This window comes from Globicephala melas, chromosome 6 (genome assembly GCF_963455315.2).
Source record: "Globicephala melas chromosome 6, mGloMel1.2, whole genome shotgun sequence".
NCBI lineage: Eukaryota > Metazoa > Chordata > Mammalia > Artiodactyla > Delphinidae > Globicephala > Globicephala melas.
The window spans coordinates 2,426,756-2,452,199 of record NC_083319.1 but is presented as its reverse complement, the minus strand read 5'-3'; the positions used below and the strand labels follow the sequence as shown (position 1 = coordinate 2,452,199).

The window sequence follows — 25,444 nt, the reverse complement described above, 5'->3', positions numbered from 1 at the left end:
CCTGCTGGTCCTGGGTGACACCTCTCCCTGACCCCCACCCCTAAGGAGACGCCCTGTGGCAGTGGGCGCCCTGTCAGGTACAGCCTGAGGAGGGAGAGGCAGACCTCCCCGGGCGGCTGCCTGCGACAGGTCTACTGCCCCCCGTCGGAGCTGGGCCGCGAGGCCTCTTCCAGTTTCTGAAGCACACTTTGTGCATAAGAGACCAGCTCCTGCAAGGAGAACAGTAGGTCAGCCGTTTCCATGGACGGTCTCTGGGCCCACGAGTAACTTCTGTTACTTAATCTGCTTTTCTTCGAAGCGGTCTCACTGCTGCTTCTCTCCAGGGTTTACCTTGTTCAGGTCGTGGACACGGTGATACAGGGAGAGCCTCAAAACCACACACGCGGCAGCCCCAGTCGCCTCCACACAAACCACTGCTCCGGCCCCTGGACTCTGTGCCACCCAGGTCTGGCCGAGGCAGCCCCCCAACACTCACCAGGCTGGAGGTGAAGCGCCCGTGGATCTCCTCGACCAGGGGCTGGATGCCGCTGGACACCAGCTCTGACAGGATGTCCTCTGCGGGCAGAGCAGAAGAGGGTCCCGAGGCTTAGCATGCGCCTGGCACGGAGGGTTCCTGCCCCTCCCCCAGTGGTCATAGCCGCTAGCAGGGCGCCTCTTGAACGCTGGCTTCCAGGGACGGCGTGACGAGGGCAGGGGGTCCTCACTGTGGGAGGCGAGGTGGGCCAGCAGCATGCAGATGCTCTCCACCACCTCCGGGTCGTCCTGGTGGAGCTGGTACGTCTCCTGGATGAGGGTGAGGCCGCTGCTGCCCTCCTCGGGCATCACCACCTGCAGGGCCGCCAGCTCTGGGCGTGGGCGAGGGGGGGGTGGGTGACGGTGGTACTGAACACGTGGGGCAGCAAGGGCCTCAGCCGGCAGGGGGCGCCACGCTGTGCTGCAGCGCGGGGCCGCCAAGGCCGGGCTTTTCCTGGCTCTGCATCTGCGGGCGTCCTCTGGTGGGGTGTGCACCCGCCTCTCTCTCCATCCCAGCAGCCCCCAAGGCCAGTGTGCTTGTAGAGAGGGTGCTGGGGACGCTCCAGGGCACCTGCCTGCCCCGTGAGGAGGCCCGTCAGTGTGGGGTTGGGCCTGGCTCCTGGGGGGCTGGGGGCCCGTGAGAGCAGTGACCCGTGAGGTCACGTAGTTGTCAGATCCTCCTGGAGCCCAGGGAGAAGCTGACCCTCCAGAGCGTAGACTTAGCCGTCAACAGCCAGCAGGAGGCAAAGCCGAGATTCCCGGCTCTGGGGTGCCGCACGCTCGCTGGGTTCTGACAACCCCGCTCCTTGTTCACTGAGCCACGTGCCTTTTGCTCTCGGGGCTTCAGCACCCCACCCCGTTTGACGGCGGGATCCCGGCGGGAGTGGGGGGTAGGCCCGGAGATCCCGCCCGCTCTGGAGGTTCTCTCCAGGAGTGAAGGTCACCCCCACTCCCTGCTTCAGGCCGAGTAGCAGGCAGAGACCCACCAGCCTGCACACCCAGCAGGGGCCGGACCTCACAGGGGCCAAACCACCCCACACGGCGGGCAACCTCTGCCAGGCTCCAGGCCCCGAGTGTCCGTTAGGGCTCGTGGTGCCAAGTCGGGTGCAGAACCTGGGCCGGGGGCTTAGGAACAGCTGGGCTTTGCGTGGAGGCGGAGTTCAGAGCCCTGACTCGGGCTGTTTTCAGAGCCACACCTGGAGGGGAGCCTGCGCACACGCCAGGCTTGTGGGTGGCAGGCAAGGTGGTCACCGTGCAGAGTTGCAGAGAGCAGTGGGAAGTGAGGGTACAGGTCTGCGCGGTGACGTCTGGGCGATGGGACTGTAGGTGTTTCCCCTCCCTGCTTTGAGCGTGTGCTTGCTTTTGGTTTGGGGCTGCCGGCAGGCGTTGCAGGGGGAGTCTGCCCCCGCCTCCTAGTGGCAGCCCCGGCCGTCCCCAGGCTCACCGGACATCTTCGCGAGGCTGGCCAGCGCCTGGCAGGCATTGTTCACCAGCAGGGCTCGGTCCTGGCACGCCCGGATGCTTTGCAAGATTAGGACCACCACCTCTTCCAACTGCTGCTCGCCTATGCAGCCTGCGGGGGGCCACACGTGCCTCGTCTCGAGGGCCCAGGGCCACCTCTCCGGCCCCGGGGCCCCGGGCTGCTCACCCAGCAACGACAGCAGCCACAGGACTGCACAGCTGGCTTCAGCCATCTCCGCATCCGTGGGGTAGGTGGCCAGCACCTCAGCAATGAGGGCCGGGGCTTTCTCCCAGGGGGCCTTGTTCACGATGACAGCTGGAACAGGACGGGGTGGAGGAGGGGACGCCTACTCCTTGGTGGCGCAGAAGCTGGGGGGGAGGGGCAACCCCAGCCTGCCAGCCAGTCTGTAGGGTAGGAATCGGCAGGGCCCCCAAGGGGAGGTCTGGGAAGCCCTGCGTGCCGGGTGTGGGCAGGCTCTCCACGGTCGGGAGCCCTCTTTTCCTTGGGGAAAATGACCTCCCAGGTGCTGGAGGGCCAAGTGGGGCCTGGAGAGGGAGTGGCACGGCCTGGGAGCACCCCCTTTCTGAATCAGAAGTCAGGATGGTTTGCCCAGTGCTAAGGCCAGCTTGTGGAACCAGGGACTGCCCAGGAAATCCCACGATGTGCGTGAGCTGGAGGGTTCCATGGGCCGGGCACGAGGGGGTCCGAATATGAACCCACCCCTCCCCAGGATACTGGTGCAGCTTCTCCCGTCCACCCTGGCCCTTTGTCTCCCTCTCCTCCCGGCTGTCGGGTGGTTAGGGCGCAGCCCCGGGCCCGCTCACCGTCCACCAGCAGAGCCCAGAGCAGCCTCAGGCCGTTCAAGCAGGTGTCCCTGTTCCTGGGGAGGGCGTCCAGGCGCTCCAGGATGCACTCGCACAGCCCGGCCCTCCGCAGCTCGTCTGTGGCCAGTCCTGCAGGTGGGCCCCGGCATTAGGACCACAGAGAACACCTGGAGGAAGCCCTCCCTGGCGGCCACCCCTTCTCTGTGGTCCTAGGGCACTGCAATCCCATGCATCCCACGCCAGTGGTGCCTACTTGGCCAGTTCCATGCCCAGCATGAGACCCAGAAACAAGGGTATGAGCCATCCCCTGGGCCACCGTTCCAGCACCTCCCATCCCATTGCTGGGCTGGGACCGGCCTCTGAGCTTTCCTTCCAAGATGGGACCACGACTGTGTTCTCTCAGGGTGATCACCTGGCATTGTTTGCCAGGTGGTCCCGATTTACAGCTGCTGTCCCAACATGGCTACTCATGGCAGCCCTTTGCACTTCTCGGCGCGGGGTCAATGAAATGTGGTAAATTGCCTGGTGAGTGTAGGGTGGGCTGGGGGCTGCGGGGCTCCAGGTGAGGCCCCAGCTTCCCTTTGGAGAGAACGACGCCCACCCGGTTAGTGGCTGGAGATGGGGAACATGTGTAAAGCCCTCGGGGGTGACCCTCTCCCCACACTGTCCCCCGACTGCTCGCTGGTGGCCTCTGGAGCGGGGCCGGTGGGGCAGCAAGGGCGGGAACCCGAAACACGTCGGCGTGAAGCCCACGGGGGCGCCTGGCTGCGGCCCGTGCGTGTTGCCAGAGGGACACGTGACTGTGAACATGGAAGCTGGGGACGGAGCAGCTGTCCCCTCGGGGCATCCCGGCGCTGCCCGCCTGAGCCCTGCGCCCACGGGAGGGCGGCGCCCACCCTGGCTGGCGACGGTGAGCGGGCGGTGCACCGTGACCAGGGGCTGCTGCTCCTTGGGGTGGCTCCGCGCACGCTCAGCGGCACGGGGGCCATGGTGCTGTCGCTCGGCGCCGTGGCCGCTGGGTCCTGCCCCAGTGCTGCGCAGGCCAGCAGAAGAGGCCGGGGAACCCTGAGCTGGGGCCACGGTGGGCAGACAGCGGGCGGGGGCGGGGGCGGGTCTCCGGGGAGAAGGCCGAGGTCGGGGCTCCAGTGCACCGTAAGTGCTTACTGCACGACCGAGCCAAGGACCGGAGGGCTGGGGCCCCTGCCAGGGCTGTGAGCACGTGCGGTGTAAAGCATTACGTGGAAATTCAGCCTAAATATTCAAGTGAGAAAGGCAGTGAAGTATTTCCAGTTTAAAAATCGGAGGCCAGGCCCTCGGGCTCTCAGCTCCAGCCTCTCCCATCCCTCCTCAGCTGCCCTCCTGGGAGCCCACGCCTGGGACCCCATCCCACCTGCCTGGGCTCACACCACAGGACCCCTATGACCAGCTCCTCGTTTCATGCCTGGAGATCAGCCAGAAAGGGGGAGCAGCTGGTCCAGGGCCACAGAGGCAGGCCTCAGGCGGTGCCCCAGACTCCTGGCTGCGCCCTGCCTGTCATCCTGGGGTGGGGTTGGGTGCCCAGAGGGTCAGACGCCAGGGCGATGACTGGCGTGGGAGGGCGGGGGTAGGAGAAGCCAGCTGTGCCCGGAGCCCACCTTGGCCCCGGGTGCGGAGCAGCAGGGAGCAGGCACACGGCTGTGCGTCAAGGACCCTGTCGTGCTGCTTCACGGTGCCGGCCAACACCTCCGCCAGCTCCGCCGGCCACGGCACACCTGGCAGCGTGGGGGGCAGAGTGAGACTCGGCGTACGAGCAGGTGGCGGGAGGGAGTGTGGACCAGACCCTGATGGGAGTCTGCAGGGCGTCACACGTGGGCCCCTGGGTGGAGAAAGTTGGGTGAAGAGGTGTTCTCGTGCACTCTTGGGAGGTGAGAAAGTTGATGCAGCGACGGAGGGCCATTTGCAGTATCTATGGAAACGTGAAGTATTCACAGCCTGCACATCTAGGAATTTACCCTGCAGAAGCACACAGAACACACGCACATGCCCCGGGGTGGGCTGTGTAACATTGCTTATGATACCGGGGAGTCGGCAACCACTCAAATAGCCAACCAGAGGGATGGTGGCAGGGACGGGGTGGCTATTCAGCATCCATGAACAGCACGTGAGGGGGGCCCCAGGAAGTGGTTCGGATGCCGAGCCCAGCCCCCGCCCACTTGTCTGCTCACTGAAAGCGGGCGGCACAGGAGGAAGTCCGGGCTCCTGTTCCAAGCAGGTGGTAAAGCCGTGCATGCTCATGGGAATGTAAACGGGCGTCAGAAAGTACCAGCCAGGGAAGCTGGAAGGGCCGGGGCACCTGGGGGAAGGTGAGAGGGTGGCGGCTCTACCTTGCTGGTCTTCAGACATCCCCAGGAGCCTCTCCAGGGCCGTCTGCTGGTCTTCGGGGTGGCTGGAGAAGTTCTGCATGACCTCTGTGGGGGACAGGGCAGCACGGGGAGGCGCCTTGGCTCAGGGACCCGCCTGAGGGCCGGGGCACCAGGGGCGCATCCGTGAGCACCACTGCACAGGCCCACGTGACCCGGCGCGAGGTGGCGACCTTATCATCCTCACCTTCCCGGCCGAGCCACCCGTCCAAAGTCGAACCTGGATCTGCCTGAGAGCCCGCCCAGGGGGGTGCTTCCACTCCACACCTCCCTCAGGTAACTCCCTCCAGGGTACTCGGGGCGATGACCTTCAGCTGGACCCAGCTGTCTGCCTCCAAAGCCCATGGCCACGAGACAGGGAGACAGCAGCTGGGCCCTCACGGGTCCCCTTCTCCAGAAAGGGAGGCAGAGGTGGCAGCCCCTTATCACAGGCAGCCCGCGCAGGGAGCCACTGACGGGGAGGAGGGATGGGAGGGCGGAGCCACCCCCGAACTGGAAGATGACCTCCAGATCCATTCTCTGCCCAAGACCGTGGGGGTAGCCCCCAGCCTGGGGCACGCGGAGGAGTCTATCCTGTGTGCCTTTGTGGGGTGGGGGGTGACCAGCCAGCACTGTGCCTGGAGCCTCAGGCCTGCACATGTCACATTGCACACGGAGCCCCTGGGCCACCTCACCTTCCTGCAGGGCCGTGCCTGCTGGTCCACGGTGGCTGCTGTGCCGGCCCCAGCGTGAGCACCATTCTGGGCACGTAGCAACCACACAGGAGGTGCTGCTCATTGGGGAAGACACTCCAGGCACCGGGCCGCCATGTGCCGGGCAAGCGAGCAAAAAGCGGGGAGTCTGTGGTGGGGTGCGTGGCAGTGAGGGGCTGTTCGGTGACGTCGAGGACTGTGTAGCCGGAACAGAGGGGAAGCAGGTGGGGGCCTGGCCACAGAGATGAACTCTGCTCTAGGTAAGCTCGGGGGTATCTGAGCGGGGTGGTACCCTGAGCAAAGCAGTGCTTGGGATGGACGAGGGGCAAGCCCACCGGCCATGTGTGAGGAGCAGTCCAGGGGACTGGGGGGGGTCACTGCCCCCCAGCTAAAGACAATGGGGTGCCAGGGCCACAGCAGCCTCTGGCGCCGCCCCCTCAGGGCCCCGTCATCACCTAAGATGCTGGTGACGTTGCTTTCTAGCAGCCTGTCGATGATGAAGTCGGGCACCACCTGCCGGTGCGGCATCAGGGCACTGCTGGAGGACCTGAAGTCGCTGCTCACAAACAAGTGAATCACGTCCCTGGGGAGGGGCAGAGAGCCGCCAGCTGGCCCTGCGTCCCCTCTGCGTCCAGCAGCTGCTGGGCCTCCACCTGTTTTGGGCACCCACTTGGGAGCACCTCTCCCAGCATCACGGTGCGTCCAGCGGGCACCGCAGCAATTCCCGCTCCAGGAGGGGCCGAGGGAGGACAGTGCTGGGCCCTGGCGCTTGCACTCGCGTGGGCCCCTTCCTCCATAACATAGACCCAAAAATCACAATTTCTGGCTGTGTTGGTATAAAGGTGAACATAACCCAGGGTGGGTCATTTTGTTCTTCTGACTTTACATTAGAGTTAAAACGTTTTCCTGGGCCCTGGGCCATGCCTGATGGGGACCTGATGGGGAAGCTGGCCCTGTTTGTCCTGCACTCAGAGATGTGGCCACAGTTTGGGACAGCCCAGACTGGAGGAGCCACTGTCCACGGATGCAGCACTTTGTGGTGTTAAAACCCCAAGTGCGTGCACAGGCTGACAGTGAACTGCCACCCCAGGGCCTGAGCTCACCTGATGGTTATTCGATCCGACGGGTCGGCCTGGAGCATCAGAGGCAAAAGGGAACTGAAGATTTCTGCGTCGGGGACCCTCCTCTCCTCCATGGTCCTCAGGACACCCCTCAGGCCGTCGGGGGAACTCCGGATGGACTTCCGCAGAAGCATGGCTTCCGTGCTCTGGGAGGAGAGAGAGGACCACTTGTGCACCTCCTCAGCTAAAGGAAGATGGCCTGACCTCGGGCAGAGGGGAGGCGACGTGGCCGCCGCCGTCAGGAACGCACAGAGGCCACCTGCGCCCCAGAGTTCTTGTACGAAGAAGAAATGGAAGTTCAGAGAAAAGCAAGTGGCCATCTCACTGGCTGGAGGGAATAAGGGAACAGCCCTCCATCCACGGCCGGACTCCCACTGTGGGCCGGTTAGTGCAACCGAACTCAGCTGTTCTTGTCCATAAGGGGGCGCTGTTGGGGGCGGATTGAATGTTACCATCACCATCACCACCACCACATGAGGGCCGAGCAGGCCCAAATGCGGGGTCCTCCGGTGGCTGGGGCAGCGGGGGGGCCTCCACACAGCCCCACAGGCACTCAGCGTGGGCAGGAGGGTGCCAACGGGAAGAATGCGCCCTTCTCAGGGCCGGGGGTGGGCAGAGCCTGGCTCCCTGGGGCTGTGGGGAGCGGGGTTCAGGTGTGGCGGGGAGGGGTGGACGGAAGGCCCCTCACATCCAGGAAGGAGCAGCCGGCCATGTCGAGAATGATGCAGCCCAGGGACCAGATGTCAGATTTCTGGCTGAAGGAGAACTTGAGGGCTTCGGGGGCCATCCAGGACTTGAGAGAGGGGTCTGTTGGCAGGAGTGAAGTGGGGGATGCGTGAGGCCCATGCTCCCTGGGGAAGCAAGCGGCTTGAAGAATGAGCCCTGCATCACCCTCCTCCAGGGAGGGAGGGACGTGCTATCCGAGGGGGAAAAGGAAGAGGCCCCTGGTCAGTAAGCTCCTGGCCCTTGATCTTCACCAGTGAGGCTGCCCATCTTGGCAGGGGCCCACCAGGCTGGCCGTGTGCGCACCTGTGTCCCACTGCAGCTGCGGAAATAATCGGAAGGGGCGTCTGCCACAAAAGCTAACATCTGCACCCTCCATAAACGTCGTGCCCCTCCCAACACCTAGTCGGGACCTTGAGGCAATGTTCCGGTTGCCCTGCCCTAGTTTCTAAACCTGAACCCCTGGGACTTCCCTGGCTGTCCAGTGGTAAAGACTCTGCGCTTCCACTGCCAGGGGCACGGGTTCGATACCTGGTCAGGGAACTAAGATCCCGCATGCCACGCCGCCAATAAGTACATACATACATACATAAAGAAACAAACCTGAACTCCAGACAGGGAGCCAAAAGAGCAGGGTCCCCGGCCCAGCTCTATCAGGGCCTGACAGGCCGCAGGCAGCCCCTCTCTCTCCAGACCTCCATTCCCCAAACAAAGAGCAAAGGGGTGGGCTCCAAGGACCCCTGCCACCTACGCCTCCAGTAGATACACCCATCCACTCACCTGCCCGCCCACACCCGCCTCTCCATCCTTCCACCCACCTATCCGCCTGTTCATCTATCTGCATGTCCATCTATCCACTTGTCCATCCGCCCACCCACTCATCTATCCATCCATCCATCTATCCACCCATCCACCCATCAAGGACAGCATGCCACTGGTCCCTGCCAGCCCGGGACTCTGGAGTTCTCCACTGGAGAGTTGCTCTCTCCACCCCTGATAGCCGTTATAGGGTTGAAGCCCAGCTCCCTTTGCCCTGTTGTCTTTTTTTTTTTTTTTTCTTTTTTGCTGTACGCGGGCCTCTCACTGCTGTGTCCTCTCCCATTGCGGAGCACAGGCTCCGGATGCGCAGGCTCAGTGGCCATGGCTCACGGGCCCAGCTGCTCCGCGGCATGTGGGATCCTCCCGGACCGGGACACAAACCCGTGTCCGCTGCATCGGCAGGCGGACTCTCAACCACTGCGCCACCAGGGAAGCCCGCCCTGTTGTTTTTTTAAAGGAAGGAAAACGTCTCTCCCCGGACTGCTCACCTTTACCACCTCCTGGGTTATTCTGAGACTCGGTAAAGTAATCCAGCCCGAGCCAATGCCTGCCGTCCACCAGCCCTCCCTCTGTGCGTGTCAGTCTCCTTCCTTCTGAGGCCTTCCTTCACCCTTCTTGAAGGTTAACATTTTCTGAGTGTCTTTTGGACCCTGCATGCCCCCCCACTCGGTTGAATGGGCCCTCCCACAGTGCTCCCCCGCCACCACTGTCCCCTGGCCGGGAGGATGCCAGCCACCTTCCTCTGCACGGACGTTCCACTTGGCTACATCGGTCATGAGTGCGTTGGAGCTCAGGTCCTGCAGTTTGCAGTGGTCGCTGCTGACCAGGGCAATGTTGGAGGGCTTGAGGTTCCTGAAACCGAGAGGCGCGCCCTTCCACCCACTGCCTGGCAGGGCCACGTCCGTCTGTGAACCCTCCGCTCCCGCCACACCCAGGGCCGCCACAGCAGCCCACACCCCTCCTCCTCTCTCCTCAGTAGATGCCCTGTTCAGCCACTTCTTGAATATCGTTTTCTGTAAGCATAAATATACTGTTATTTCAAATGGGAAAAACAAGCCAACTGCAAGTAAGGAAACACCGATCCTCCCGGGGTCCCTCCGCTAACGTCCTTCCAGATCTCAGCTGACATTAACACGGAATCTTGAGCATTTCCTTCCTACGTTTGGTTCACACAGTTTTCTCTCCTCTAAATACGGCACTGATCCTTCAGATCACGATTCTGGAGAATGAAACTGGCAGGTCAAAAGCTCAGCCTGGGAGTGCCCAGAGGCCCTCGGGCGGCCTAATCTCTTCCTCAGTGCTGTTATCTGGTTCTTCCCTTGCACTTTAGAACCAACTGCCCCGTCTGTGCATGGGGAGGGTCGTGGAGGGGGTGATGTTCTCTTTAAGTCAAGGAGGTGCTCTGGGAGGGGGAGGGGCCCATCCTTGTCCCAGCTGCACCTCTTTCCCTTGGACCCACGCCCGGGCGCTGCCACCTGGAGGTGCCACCCCCAGGAGGTGCCTTTTCTCCTCAAGCAGCCTGGCCACCCGGTCACCTGTGGATAATGTCCAGCTGGTGCAGGAACTCCAGCGCATTCAACACCTGGCCCAGCATGTTCTGCATCCACTGGGGAAAGAGGGAGAGATGCCAGGACTGGGGGGGGCCTGAAAGCTCCCAGGTGGGCCTCCCAGCTGCTCTCAGGCAGGTCAGTGGCCACTCAGAGCAGCCAGCAGGGTCGTGGCCAGTTCCCACCCTGCGTCTTGAAATGGGCCTGAAGTGAGCGGCCAACAGCTCAGAGCCAGTGCGGGAGCTTCTGCTGCAGGCTGCTGCAAGGCCCTCTGGACAGAAATGCCCTGGTCTCCAGACCCCCCCCCCCCCGTCTCCAGCAGACCCCGGGGGCCCTGGGGCTCTAGCCCCGCCCGGGTCCCACCCCATGGGTACCAGAGATGCTGAGGTCTGCAGCTGCTACTTGGGGTTTGCCTCTCCAGGGCATTAGAACGGAAAGAGCCCTGAGAGAGAACATTCTGAAAGCAGTTTGTGTCAGAAACAAGAGCCACCTGGTTTCCAGGGCAGTGATTTTCAAACCGTGTTCCTAGGAGCCCTGGATTCCACCTGGGGTGTCAAGAGAGGGGCTGAGCAGGCAGGACCCCGGGGTTCCTGCCACGCCACCTTCCACTGACCCCCAGACCCCTGACTGGAGTAGCTCTGCTTTCCTTACTGGGGGTTCTGAGAACATTTTTGTGCTCGACAGGCTTCTACTACAAACAGAAAGTTTGAAACCCACTCAGAGGCTGTCTCTGAGGCCCACTTTGGAGCTGCGTGCCCCTCAGAACACCCCAGCAGGGTCGCAGTGCCTGGAGGCCCAACAGAACAGAGGCGTGTTCAGAGCAAAAGCAGGCAGAATTTATTTGGGGTGGGTCATAGACCTAAATGTGAAAGCAAAATGGATCCAGCTTCAAGGGCAACAGAGGAAAATATCGTCATGACCTTGGGGCGGGGAAGGCTTCTCTAAAGGCTCAGAAGACACCAACCTCAGGCGAAACACTGATGAACCAGAGTTCATTACAATTAAGAAAGTGAACTGGCAAGCCACAGACTGGGAGAGGACATCTGGACACTGTGTCCATAATATATAAAGAGCCACTATGAATCAACAAGAAAAGACGGACAACCCTAATGTTTAAATGGGCAAGAGACCTGAACAGGCACAAAAGAAGATATCCAAATGGCCAAAAAGTGCTCACCATGACTACTCAAAATAATTGAAACTAAAATGTAATTTTTAATTAAAATTAAGAAGACTGACACAGTGAAATGTGGGCCAGGATGCAGAGCCGGAAGACTCACAACTTGGGATGAGAATCAACACCGAGTCAACCAACCATCCTGGAAAACTGGGACACTGGCTAAAGCAGCACACGCACCCATTCTGTGATCCAACGACTCCACAGTCAGGCAGAAAATGAATGCTTAGGGCCATCAAAACACATGCCCAGCGGTGTTCATGGCAGCCCTTCTCCATAATAGCCCCAAACTGGAAGCAACCCAGATGCTCACAGCGCTGGACCAGATACACTGCTGGTGACGTGGCCATCTGGCAGAGTGGAGACGGATGGTCTCCTGACACACTCACAGGTGGGTAAATCTCAAAGCACTGGGATGAACGCGAGAAACCAGACACAAGCAAACAACATGCTGTATGAGCCCATCTAGGAGAACTTCAGGGACAGGCAGAAGGATCTCTGGAGGCAGAGGTCGAACCCTGGGTACTGGCTGGGACTGTCTGAAGGTCCAGGAACGCTCTGGCCTCATGTGAGGGAGGGGACGGGAGTGTCCGCCTATGCAAAACACACCAAGGTGTACACTTAAGATCTGTGCACGTTACGGTATGCAGATACCTTCATTCATAACTGTCGAGAGAAACGAGACCAGACTCCATCCGTGCCTGCCCCTCTGCCCCATCACAGGGTCCAGGCAGCCCCCAGGCCTGGTGCCCCAGAGAGTCTGTCTTACCTGGGAGTCAATGACTCTCTTTGCCGCCCTCTTCTTCTCAATGACATTCTGGAAGCTTCCCTCGTGGAACTCCATCACCAGGCAAAGGAACAGAGAGGAGATCTGCAGGGGACACAGCCCCTTAGCCAGGTGCCGAGTTCTGGCCTCCAGAGGCCCAGGCCTGGGGGCTTCCGGGCCGTCACCTGCTCCAGGTCTTTCCTGCCAGCCAGGCCACCACCGGCAGTGACTATGGGAGAATGCCCCCGTCTGTGGGGGGGACAGCCCCTCCTGAGCAGCTCCCGCCTCCGCCTCCTCTCTCCTCCCCCCATCCCCCCCACCCCCCATCTACACTAAGCTGCTTTAGGAAAACCTAAAGGGGCGTGGGGTCTCCTGGCCACCGCACACGTAGACCACCGTGCCTGGGGCACCGGGCCCTTTGTCCCTTAGGGCTCAGCTGAGATCCACTCCTCCCTCTGAGGGGCCTGCACCCGACAGGACCCCAGCAGCCCCCGTCAGGCCTCTCAGAGCACCCTGCCTTCCCTCCCGCAGTGACATGTCCTCTTGGCTTCTCTGTGTCCCCTTGAGAGCGTGAGGGGGTGCTAAGAAAATACTTGGGGGGACAGGTGGTGAGGGGCCCTCCTCACGGCTTTCCTCAGGGCCCAGCTGAAGGGGAGGGGGCCCCTCCCTCGGTTGTCAGCCCAGATGGGGGTCTGACTGTGGGGTCACACCTGGCCCCCTTCCCCTCCAGCCCCCCACATCCCCTAGCTCAGCCCCATGTGGAGTAACCGGCAAGCTTCCGGCTCCTTGAAGATGAGAAATCAGCTCGCCAATGGGACCAAGCACGGGGCTCGGGGCGACCAGACCCAGACTGGAATCCTGCTCGGTTGTCGCCAGCTGGTTTCTCCCAGCCTCCACTTCTTCCGGAAAGTGGGACAGTGACCCTCCTACGCAGAGGCTGTGGAGCGCACGTGAGACGATGCCCAGAGAGCTCCCGGCGTGGCCCCATGAGTGCTGCGGCCATTGGCGCTCGGGGGGCAGAGCGGGGGGTGCTCTGTGCCCGCCCTGAGTGCCTGCTGGGCCCGTGGGGTCAGCTCTGACCCACCTCACTGTTCCACATGATGAAGAGCTCCTGGTAGATGGAGACGTGGGCATGCTGAAGCTTCAGCAGTGGCATCAACTGCGAGGCGAGGCCAGAGAAAGTGGAGATGTTAGGGAAACACTGCTTCTAGAGGTGCTTCTCTGTCACACGTCCCAACAAAAACCACACGCTTCCAGCTCTGAGCGCGGGCCCAGGGAGGGTGGGCGGCCGGAGGTTAGGGGCCAGACAGCCCAGGGTGGGTCCTGTCTCTGGCATGAGCTGGCTGTGCTGTGTGACTGAGGAGAGGCTCCTCAACCTCTCTGAGCCTCCTAGCCTCATCTGGAAACAGCAGTAACGGTGGTATCTGCTTCACAGGGGTGTCGGGAGGACTAGGTAAGCCGATGTAGGCAGAGTGCCTGGTGCGTTGGAAACAAGCACAGTCCGGGTTGGCTGACGAAGGGGGTGTGGCCAACGGGAGGCCGGCCGCTGCGGCTGTGCCCAGGCCACCTGGCCTCCTGGCTGTGTACACTAGAGGTCCCAGGGCCCCTGCCCTGAGCTCAAAGTGCTTTGCAAACGAACACAATTAGGCAGCAGAAACGGCTCCCTTAGCGACGTAGGCCAGACGGACAGCTGCTTATGACGGCAGGTTGGGTGTGAAAGGAGGTCGCCTAGTGGGGTGGAGAGGGGGCTGTGATGCTGGGGGGCGCGCGGGACGGCCCCCCCACATTCTTTCTTTCATGAATGTGGCCTGGGTCCATCACCATGTGTCAGACACACTGTGGACAGAAGAGCTGTTTGCTAGCAAAGCTCAAAAGCTGGTGATTCCGGAAAAAAGACAAACAAGTGACCATTAGATAGGAAGGGAGACATTCAACCTCATGTGAAATTCAAGAGAAGCAGAGAAAAATGACGCGGACCCTTTGCCGGCAAATCGAAGTGTAAGCAGCCGTTTCTGCTGTTATTATAAATCAAGATGTTACTGTCGGTTCTGATTGGCAGATTTAAGGAACGTAAGAGTTTATATTTTCTTTGTTAACCAATTCTCTATTTTCCGAATATTCTATTGTAACTGATACTTTTACAATTGAAGAAAAAAATCTTTTAAAAGATGGTTATTGGTAGATCAGCCTAGGGACCTAGCCAACATTTAAAGGGTATCATCTTCTCAGAACATATATTCTAAGTTGTCAGCACCTGGATTTAGAAATGAGTGTTTGGTACACAGACTCCCTTCATGACCTGGGGGCCTCTGACTTCATAGCACAGGGCAAGAGCTGGTTCTGACCCTCCATGCCTCCACCAGGCTTCCACCCATCATGCCACAGTGGGGTGCAGAACAGTCTCTGTGTGTCCTGCCTCATGTCCTGTAGAGAGGGAACCACCCAGAGAGTTACCTCCTCCAGGGCCTCGTTGGCCTGATGCTCATCAATGCACTCCACCTGCAGGGGCACAAGAGCACTAGGTTGGTAAACGTGCAGTAAACGCCCTCGTCATCATCGTGACCACCATCACCACCACCATCACCATCACCATCACCACCATCATCACCATCACCATCACCACCACCATCATCACCATCACCACCACCATCACCATCACCACCGTCACCATCACCATCACCACCATCACCACAATCACCATTATCACCACCACATCATCACCATCACCATCACCACCATCACCACCACCACCACCATCACCATTATCACCACCACATCATCACCATCACCATCACCACCATCACCACCACCACCACCGTCACCACCACCACCACAATCACCATTATCACCACCACATCATCACCATCACCATCACCATCACCACCATCACCATCACCATCACCACCATCACCACCACCACCACCACCACCATCATCACCACCACCATCACCACCACCATCACCACCATCACCATCATCACCACCACATCATCACCATCACCATCACCACCACCACCACCACCACCACCATCACCATCACCACCACCACCACCACCATCTCCATCATAATCACTATCATCACCTGCATCACCACATCATCACCACCACCACCATCACCATCACCATCACCACCACCATCATCACCATCATTATTCACCAGGGCTGCCAGGCGCCTATATTCATGTCCCATCACATGCCACCAGATGGGGCCTGGAGATGTTCCTAAGGAAGGGATCCAAAAATCCTCTGAGCCATTAGGTCACCCTTGCCCCTATTGCAAGGATAAGTTTAGGATCACATAACGTAAACTCCAAGGAATCGTTAGCGGATCCATCTTCAGACCACCTTGAAAGCAGGGGAGGAAGCAGTGTGTCGCCCCCAGAGCCAAAGAGCCCTGCGGCGGCTCGCGAGGCACCAGCCCCGCCACTGTGCGCCTCACCCGCATTGGGAGGCTTGTCCCGGTCGCTGAATGTGGGCGGTGGGGAACGCGTGGAGAGGGGGAGAGGGTGGTGGTCAGGGCAGCACCGAACTTTGAGTCTGCAACAGGCTTGGCGGCAAAGACTGTGCGTTCATGCTGCCACCGCGTCTTACCAGATCCTTACCCAGAACTTTTGCTCATAAGATTTACAAATGAAAAACTCTTGTAACTAGGGTGATCGTAGATGAAAATGCAGTTAGTGGGTGATTCCCCAATCCACGTAAAGACCCCAGACGCAGCGGCACCATGCATCCCTTCCTTCTGTTCCAGGGGCTCGCGCTGAAGTCATTTTGGCCAAAAACATACTGAAAGCCTTCAAATTACCACCTCTTTTGACCTAGAAATCCCACCCCTAGGAATTTATCCCAAGGAAATCATGGATCCTCAAAAAAATTAACTATAAGGTTGTTTATCAGAGTTGCTTATACAGAGTGAAAAATCGAGAACAAGCTAAGCCCTTATCGCCCTGAGTGGATGGGTTGGGTCAGTCATGGCACATCAAGCAGGGGGGTCCACACGGCCACCAGAGCCAGGGAAGGAGGAAGATGCATCAGCAGCACCAACAGCATTTGCCGTACACTCAGTGGGGAAAAGCACATTATCAAGTTCAGCACCATTCTTTTGTTTTGTTTTGTTTTGTTTTGCGGTACGCGGGCCTCTCACTGCTGTGGCCTCTCCCGTTGCGGAGCACAGGCTCCGGACGCGCAGGCCCAGCGGCCATGGCTCACGGGCCCAGCCGCTCCGCAGCATGTGGGATCTTCCCGGACCGGGGCACGAACCCGTGTCCCCTGCATCGGCAGGCGGACTCCCAACCACTGCGCCACCAGGGAAGCCCCATTCTTTTTTTTAATATTTATTTATTCATTTATTGGGATCTTAGTTGCGGCACGTGGGATCTTCATTGCCGCGTGCGGAATCTTTAGTTGCAGCATGTGGGATCTAGTTCCCTGACCAGGGATCAAACCCGGGGCCCCCGCACTGGGAGTGTGGAGTCTTAGCCACTGGGCCACCAGGTCCCAGCACCATTCTTGTAAAAAACCAAGAATTTTATAAATGCTTACCAAAAAACCCTGAAAGGATATACAACCCCCCTCCTCCATTTTGTTTAGAAAGATTGACTGACTTTTAAAAAAGTTCCTCGGGATTGACATATATACTAATATGTATAAAATGGATAACTAAGAACCTGCTGTATAAAAAAATAAATAAAATAAAATTCAAAAAAAAAGAATAAAGCTCCTTGATGGTGAAAGCAGTCATCCACCCTGCCCGATGGGCCCGTGAGACAACGGGGCAACCCCACAGCCAGCCAGCAATGGAGCAGGAGGCCGGTAAGGACTTCTAGTCCTGCTGCCTCGGGGCTGAGCTGCTGCACAGACAGGAGGCCTGGCAGGGTAGAAGGGCGCCCACAGCGGCCACCAACAAAGCTCTTCCCTAGACCCTCCATTCATCTGGACTACCTGGTCTTGCACACGCTAAGGGCTGTCCTCCTGCAGGTGTGCACTCCACCCAGCCGTGCTAGCCCTGGTGAGGAGGTGAAGGAAGGGCCCGGGGTCAGCGTTCTGTCCTTAAACCTGTGTGACCTTGGGCAGGTCCCTGGCCACCCCCTCCAGCCTCCCTATCCTTGGCTGTAAAGCGGGGTCATCAGTCCCGCCTTGCTGAGGTGGCGGGAGATGAAAGATGAGGCTGATGCCGGGCACGATGTCCACGTAAATGGTGGGTATGGTTGCTGGCGGAGTGAACGTGAGCATTCCTTCTCCATCAAGGTGAGAGAGGTGAGTCGGCGGGGAAGCCCGAGGAGCCTCATGTCACCCCCCCATCCCCGTCTATCCACCCCCCCCCCACCCCGCCCAGCCCGCTGGATCTTCCTTCGTGGCTGCTGGCGGAGAGGAACCCGCTGTCACATCGCCTTTCTCTAACGTGTTTGGGGAGCCAGCCCCACTGGGTGCCACAGGCACGGCCTCTTACCTGCTTTATCACGTGCTTTACTTTGGTTTTTGTCTCCTCTACCAGAAGGTTCACCCCCAAGGCCCCAGGATTCAGCCAGTCCAAAATCTACCAGCAAAAGAGAAGCTTTCAGGAAAGCGTACATGTCTTTTCACTTCCCAAAGCGTGTGCCCACCTCCGGTGTCTTTTCCGGTCCTCCTAACTAATTTCCCTCGTGGGCTGGCAAACGAGGAAATGGCCCAGAATGCCTTGGAGGCCTGTGAAGGCAGAACCCGAGCCCATCTCTTTGAGGTCGATTCTGGAGCTCTGTCCACCACCCCACACCCCTTCTCCAGTCTGTGGTGAGGACCTGCAAGGCATCCAAGCACCAGCACCTCCCTGGGGCAGAGGGTTTCTTCACTCTCTCTAGCGCCCTAGGATCCCAGCTTCCAGCATCCACCTCCAAACTGGGCATCCAAACAAGAAAGTAACTGGTCCATAATTGGTGCCATCATAGTCACAGCCATGTGTGTGCCTGGCACGTGCCAAGCACTTTGCAGCCACCCATGCAGTCGGCGCTGTTGCTATCTCCTTGTTTACACTGGAGGAAACTGAGGCACAGGGAGCGGGGGTCCTTGCCTGAGGCTACAACACTAATAACTGAGAGGGCTGGGAGTCGACTGGAGCTCTGGAGTCTGACTCCAGAGCTGGCGCGTCGAGCCAGACCTGCAGAGAGATGGCCGCCATGCCAGAACTCTGCGCAAGGAGGCTGAGGGTAGGTGAGCGTGGATGATGGGATGACAGTCATCAGCGGATGGGGGGAAGGGGGCAGGATGCCGAGGAGGGCGCATAGGGGGTGGAGCCCTGTGTCCAAGGATTCTCAGAGTTCAGAAAAGTTTCAGGATTCTGTAATCCAGCCCGTGTGGCAGCCTGAATCCCGCTCAGGGAATAACAGGGGTGTACTGAGCCGCTTACGCTGGTGAAGGAATGCACACTTAAGCATTCTTAGGGGGCAAGTTAAACAGTAAAATGCACCCCTGTCTTTGGATCAAGTCTTCCCCCCCCCCTTTAAAAGTAACTGCTTTTAAAATTCTCTGGTCACCCAGAAGCTCACCGGCTTTACCACTGGCTGACACCCCAGTCTCCCACACAGAGGGGATTCTCACAAAGTGAGAAAAATCTAACCGACCGATTATCATCAAATTGATGATTTTTTTACAGAGACTAACAGTTAAAAAACTCGACATCTTATGCATTTAAACATTCGTTTGCAGCTTTCCTTTTGTTCTGTGAATTTTTCACGTCCTAAACATTTTCACAGGCCCTGGAAAAGGCCCAAGTTCCCCCAGCGAGGGACTACTGATGGGGTGTTTTAGGTTTATGAATTCTGAACGTTCTAGGGTGTCCTGTCTCTATGGGCCGAAGCACATGGACCCACGGGTGAAAAGGATGAAGGTGTCCTCCGTCCTCCCATATTCAGACTGGAGAGGCCTTAATTTCATCCACCATTTTAGAAAGGGGGAAACCCAGGCCCAGAGGGGCAAAGGGCACCCCGGAGGTCACGTCTGGAGGTACCGGAGGTCACCCTATGAGCTAGAGGCAGATACTGGCCGCAACACGGGCCCCTTGCCTCCCTGGGGTCGGACCTGGCCCCTGGCCCCTCGAGACCGTTAAACCGGTAGGGGGCCGGGGGTGGCGGCAGGAGATCCAGGTCCTGGGCTCGCCCCTGACCGTCGGCCCCTCGTCGCCCCCGCCTCCCCACCAGCGGACAACTCGGCACCTGGTACTTTTCCATTGTGTCTTGCGGGGAGACTCCCGGCCTCCCTGTCCCACCACTGGGCGCTGGGGCGCACCGCTAGCCCCAGCCGAGTCGGACCCTAAACTGAGCATGCTCAGTCTGGACCGCGTCCGGTGAGCGCCCATCCCCCACCCTGGGGGCGCCCTTCAGCCCCGGGTGCTGGCCTGATCCGGGGACCCTCCCTGCCCGAACAGTGTCACAGTGTCCGCTGGGGCACCCGCGCGTCTCCAGCAGCCCGGCCCTCAGGGAGGAGCGGGCGGAGCCTCGAGTGGGGAGGGCGGGGCCTCAAGTGCGGTGGGCGGGGCCTGAGCGCGGCGGGCGGCGCGCGGCCCCTTTAAGGCGCGGCCGGGGCGGGCCCCGCGGCGCGGCCCCTTTAAGGCTTGGCCTACGTGGCAGCCGCTGGAGCCGCGGACGAGGAGCGAGGCCGGCCGCCGGCACTTCCTGTGGAGGCCGCAGCGGGCGCGGGCGCGGGCGCCGACGGGCCGAGCGCCGAGGGAGCGAGCGAGCGAGCTAGCCGAGCCTCCCGCCGCCGCCATGGGCCAGAACGACCTGATGGGCACGGCCGAGGACTTCGCAGACCAGGTGCGGCCTGCGGGCTCGGCCGGCCCCTCCCCCGGGCCTCCCGCCCGGAGCCTCCTCCCCCGGCCCCCCTCGGCCCCCTCTCCTGGATTCCCCCCGGGCCCCCCGCCCGGCCCGCCTGCACCCCCCGGACCCGGCCCCGAGACCCCGGCCGCCCCCAGAGCCGGCCCCCGGCCCGCAGGGCCGCCCCGAGGCCTGGGCCGTGCCCTCACTCCCGATCCCACCGGAGGGATCGCGCCCCCTCCCCCAACCAGGGCCCTCCCTACTGGGCTCGCCGCCCGTCCCGGCCGGGGCACCCCCAAACCCGCCCCAAACCCGGCCTCCGGGCCCAGCCTGCCCTCGCGCCGCCCCCCCACCCGGGCTCTGGGTGTGTTAACGGGCCCCTGCTTCGGCGCCCAGCTCGGTGGGCCCGTCCTCCCCAGCCCGGCCCGGGCCATCCTAGAAGCCGAGGGGTGTCAGCGGCTGCCTCCCCGGCTCCGGAGAAGGGGCCCGAGGCCCCGGGGTGCGTGGGGCGCGTCCTCTGCATTCTACACTGTTGGGTGGTCCCTGCACGCTTTTCCTTTTACTGAGCGCTCTTCGGGGGCGGGCTGGGGAGCTGATCCTGAACGGGGGTTGGTCAGGCTGGAGGCCTGGGGTCCTCCCAGAGGAAAGGGGGCGCCCTGGTATGCACCTCGCTGCAGAAAGCCACAGTACTTGTTTTCTCTTTCCCAGATGTGTTGGGTTCCTGGGGTCCCTTTGACCCTTCCCTGCGTTTTCCTTCCCTGTTTGGACTCTGCCCTGAGACTGAAATGAATGGGTATCTATCTGTCTGTACACAAACCTGGGAGGAGGGGAAGCCTATCTTCCTGTTTTTCCCCTTCCAAGGGTGTACAGGTGGCCTTCCGAGCTACAGGGAAGCCCTTGAAACAGGCCCTTGAGTCACCATTAAAGGTGTTCAAAAACTAGATGGACAGAACCAGATGCTGGAAAGGGGAAAGGACACAGCTTCCACCCTCTCTCTCTACCAAGCTTCGTCCAAAGAACATGGTGGTGATTATTCAGTCGTCTACCTTTTACCTCTAAAAGTATCCCGTTATGTCTACAGACGAACAGCCCCATCTCTGCCGGAAGATCCATGTCTGGCCCAACCGTCATTCTTTCTTTGGTTCACTTACTGTGTGTGTGGCTTTGCCAGAGTTCACAGTAGTGAGGTTACATTTTTTATTTTTATGGAGGTGGTATTAATTCATCATACTCTGAGGCTGGGCTTCTTGGAGGGTGTGTGTGTGTGTGCGCGCGCGCGCACTTTCTGATCAGTTATTGGTGAACAAGATTTCCTGTTGTTTCCCTCGAGGGGTGATACCTCTCTTGCGTGCTCTCCCAGTCGGGTTCTCCTAAGCGCTACTTTCCTGTGAGCTGATACTTTAAAAACCACTTTGGGGATAAAACATAGCAACTTGAAGAAACAGTTTTTCCTAAGGTCATGATTTTGTGTTTACAGACACAATCCAAAAATTGTATCCCTCTCAAAAACAATTCATATCGAAAGCTCTCAGAAACCAAGTAGGCTTGCTTAGTTTGTCGCTTTTCATTGCCATAGCCGTAGTGACCCAATTTTGTTCCCCCAAGTAGCAACTACCTAAGGAGACGGCTCCTTTTAGCCAAGGGAGTCATCAGAGCCTTGTACACTCACTCTGCAGCCCGGAAAAACCCTGGTTTTGCAAGTGAATTTCATAACCGAATCTAGATAAAATGTCTCCAGTCAAGTTGCTGCCAACTATCAAATGATAAACCCTCCTACTGCCAAAACAAAAACAAAAACAAAAAAACCCCACCAGACTCTTTTTACGTAATCCTTTCTTCTCTTTCTCCATTTTGTTTGCCTTCAATGAGAGAAGCAGAATCTTGGAACCAGAAAGGCCCTTGAGGGGCACACAGGGTTGGCCTGCACCAGTTTACTATGGGAAGGGAGGCCGGGCCTGCTGAGGCTCCTGGACTGGCCTGGGGCCATGGCCCTGGGAGAAGCCCAGTCTCCGACCTCGAGGCTAGTACCACACACAACGTGCTTCTAAAGCCTAGTGTTCCTCTCCTGGTACAAATGAAGGGAACCGCACAAAGCACTAGCGTCGTAAGAGGGCACGCGCTGCCTTAAAAAACGGAGAAACAGCGTGGACCGAGGCCGCGTCTGTCGGGCAGTGCAGGCCCCTGCTGTCAGTTTTTCAGCAGCAGAGCCCACCTTGATGGTGACAGCTGTCAGCGGACCCCTCTGTGGGTGACTCAGGAGGGCGGGGCCCAGCGCGCTGTCACAGCCAGAGTTAGGAGCCTCTTCTGGCGGCAGGCTTGGTGCGAGAGGAGGATGTGGACAGATAGTGGGGTGCAGAGCCAAGGCAGTGGCTTCCTGTGGACAGAATCTGGGGCGGCGCTTTTGTTTTTAACATTTATTCACATAGTACTAAAACAATAAAGGTGCTGCGAGTCCGGCTTTTAAGATGAAAATGATCTAATTTGAAGGGACTGGGGAAATGTCATCAAAGTCACTGATCATATAATATGACATATCTGTCTTTTCTAACCTTGTCTTCAGAAAACAAAAGCAAAAATGAAGTGACAGGATTTGGCCAGAAAGTCTGGGCTGCCGTGAACAGGACCTCAAAAGGGCCATGTGTTCTCTGAGAGTTATGACAGTAATCCTGAACCTTCGATACACCCGCACTGGGCCAGATCCTCCATATATACGACTTCTGCCGCCCCTGGATCCCGGAGCTTGGCCATAGCGTTTCCACCTTTAGATGCGGAGAGGGAGGTCTGTGTGGTCTCGGGCAGCACGTGGTGGGTCAATATGTTGAGTCCACGTGTGGCTTGGCCGTCCTGCGACCTTGCCTTCAGGTCTGCAGAGGCGCGAGCGCAGGGTGAGTGGTCTGGTTACTTCCCGCTGGCAGGCTCTGCCCGAGCTGCCTCTTTGGCATCAGGCTCCTTGCCCTGCGTGGCCAGGGACAGTGTCCTCCTGCTGGAGAAAGTACTGAGAGTGCTCTGTGCGGGAGCTGGGCATTCGGAAGCCATCTGAGACTGGTCTGAAGGAGCCAGAGACTAATGAACTCGGCAGTCCGAAATTATGCACGTGCCCTGCAGCTGGAGCTCGCTGCCAGTCTGCAGACTGTAACTTGCAAGCACATTTGCACCAGTAAATAGGAGTATTAGCACTTAATGGGTTCTGCCTGGTGGTTCGTCACCAAGGTGACATAAGCTGCATGAGGCCTTGCTCTCCAGCATGGCCTTTGGTATTTTTTTTTAATAAATTTATTTATTTACTTATTTTCGGCTGCATTGGGTCTTCGTTGCTGCGCGCGGGCTTTCTCTAGTTGCAGCGAGCAGGGAGGGGCTACTCTGTTGCGGTGCGCAGGCTTCTAATTGCAGTGGCTTCTCTTGTTGCGGAGCACGGGCTGTAGGCGCCCGGGCTTCAGTAGTTGTGGCACACGGGCTCAGTAGTTGTGGCTCGCGGGCTCTAGAGTGCAGGCTCAGTAGTTGTGGCGCACGGGCTTGGTTGTTACGCGGCATGGGGGATCCTCCTGGGCCAGGGATCGAACCTGTGTCCCCTGCGTTGGCAGGCAGATTTTTAACCATTGTGCCACCAGGGAGGTCCCTGGCCTTTGGTGTTTTTACCTGTCCTCTGGCAGGACAGAGCCAGTCCTGGAAGCTGTCACCCCCAGGAGCTCCCCTTGGCCTCTGGTCAATCGCCGGAGAGCTAGGATGGCCTTGGCAGGACACTGAGCCGGGCATACACAGCCCCCAGGCCTCAGGGCTCTGGATTAACAGTGCGTGGATGACCGTCAGCATGGTGGGGTTCTGGTGACAGTGGGGGGTGGCTGCTGAGTGTTTTCCTCTTGTTCCTTTGCTCTGTCACCCCCTCCCCAGCAAGGGCTTCCTGCCTTATGACGAAAAGGCGTGGGGAGAGGGCAGAGGGGAGCCGGCTGACTCACTCTCCCTGCTCACCGGCCTTAGACAGGAGGTTCAGAAAAGCCGCCCCGCCTCTTCTGGGCAGTGGGGTGGAGGCGTGCGGGCGGGGGCTGTGGCTGGTGAGGCCTGCTCCCGGAAGGTCAGGTGCAGCCTGGAGCTGCCTTCCTATTGGTAGGCGCTTTGTCCCACGTGGGTTTTTAGTAAAGAAAGCCAGGCCATCTCTCCAGCTCAGGGCCGGCTGACATCTCTTCCTGGACCTCGAGGTGCTGCGTGACCCTGCAGTGCTCAGGGAGACTTACTGGGGGTTCGGGGGTCTCGGTGGACGCACATGTGTGAGGCACTGAGCTCCAGTACCAGCCCTGACTCAACCTGATGTGCGGGAAGTCACCTGGCTGCTGGTTCTAATCTGGGACGTGCAGGCTTGAGCTGGCCCTTGAGAAGGGCAGCCCCGGTCCTTGGTGATCAAGGAAGTCTGACTGCCTCTTTTCTCCGCCTCTAAGTTCTCGTGAAATAAGAATCGCAGACTGCTTTCCTCAGGTCCCTTTTGTCCTGAATGCTAAGACAAAGTAGGTTTTCCCGTGCTCTGTGGGACATGATCGCCGTATTCCCAGGGTTATGTCCCAGGTCAGGTGTAGCTACCCCAGTGGAGAGAATGGCTGACCGCCCCGCGGGTGCGCGGGCAGCAGGCAGCCCCCGGCCTTCGGGCCCTTTGTGTGAGCGGGAGGCCGGCTTAGCACGCGCACCGGCCAGGTGGCTTCTGGGTGCCTGCTTCGGGGGCTCTTCTGCTGTGCCGAGGGGACACTGTCTAAAGCAGCGTGACGTGGGTTCAGGGGCCACACGTTGAGACCAAGATGTGTGTAGGCAATAAGATTAAAATTGGGCCTGGTCTTACGTTATATCACACCTAGTCTTTTCTTTCCTGTTCAGTGCAAACAGCTGCCCGTTAGCGCGTGGCTGGTTAAGAGGCTCCGGATCGGCCTGACTTACAAAATCGTCAGCCCTAAACCTAGGTCACGTATGACTTGGAAAATCAGATTCGTGCTTAGTTCAGAGCACAGATGCCTGAACTTTTGCTGTGCTTTTCCAAAGCAGAGAGACGTCTGTCTCCTTGGTGTGTCTGCATGCAGAGGGAGGAGTGAGTTACGTGTCCGAAGGGAACCTTCTCTGGGCCGCTCTTTAATCCTCTTGACCCAGACACTCAAATTAAGATGCGTCACGGAGGCTTTAAACACTGCCTCTGTCTCGTCCTGTGGACTGCGGCGCGGTGGGCGCGCTCCCCCGCCCGGGAGTCCGAGTCTGCACAGCCGTCCGGCGGGGCCCTGCCGGCCTCGCCGTGGCTTCTCCCCGGTTTCCACATCGAGCTGAGGCCAGTGTCGTCGCCCGGGCTTCTGGGCGGGGCCTCGACACGAGGGCCAGGGCATCAGAGCTGAGGGGGTGCTCTTTGTGTCTCGACGGGCTGGGTGACTACACCGCTGCTGGGCATTTCGAAATCATTCGGGCCATGAGGCAGAAACGGGAGGGCATGTGGCATCAGCTGTCCCCGCAGCCCCCGATCTGACGTGTTTCTTCTCTGCGTGGACTCCAGAATTCATATAGGAGTATTTGGGACCTCTTTTTTTTTTTTTTAAACAGGGTCCTTTCCCTTTCCTTTTCTCCTCTGCTCATTAAAGTTGGAAAGAATCTTCGCC

At 59.3% G+C, this 25,444-nt stretch overlaps 2 protein-coding genes across 2 annotated transcripts in view; one reads left to right on the top strand and one right to left on the bottom strand.

The window, feature by feature from the left end:
• Nucleotides 1–6: 6 nt before the first annotated feature.
• On the bottom strand, nt 7–19,780 carry STKLD1 (serine/threonine kinase like domain containing 1). The gene is made up of 19 exons (XM_060300619.1): nt 19,634–19,780; nt 19,227–19,301; nt 17,489–17,575; nt 14,498–14,542; nt 13,128–13,202; nt 12,047–12,148; nt 10,089–10,159; nt 9,290–9,405; nt 7,700–7,818; nt 6,994–7,157; nt 6,346–6,473; nt 5,163–5,246; nt 4,434–4,550; nt 3,696–3,869; nt 2,800–2,928; nt 1,958–2,290; nt 705–845; nt 476–555; nt 7–209 (listed from the first exon to the last, which is right to left on the bottom strand). The coding sequence occupies exons 1-19, from the start codon at nt 19,778–19,780 to the stop codon at nt 132–134; spliced, it is 2,265 nt and encodes a 754-aa protein (XP_060156602.1). The 3' UTR covers nt 7–131.
• Nucleotides 19,645–25,444, top strand: part of SURF4 (surfeit 4) — a 12,251-nt gene continuing 6,451 nt past the window's right edge. The window contains exon 1 of the mRNA XM_030838348.2: nt 19,645–19,826. Coding sequence (XP_030694208.1) covers nt 19,779–19,826 — 48 coding nt within the window. The 5' untranslated portion in view covers nt 19,645–19,778. The remainder of the gene's footprint in view (nt 19,827–25,444) is intronic.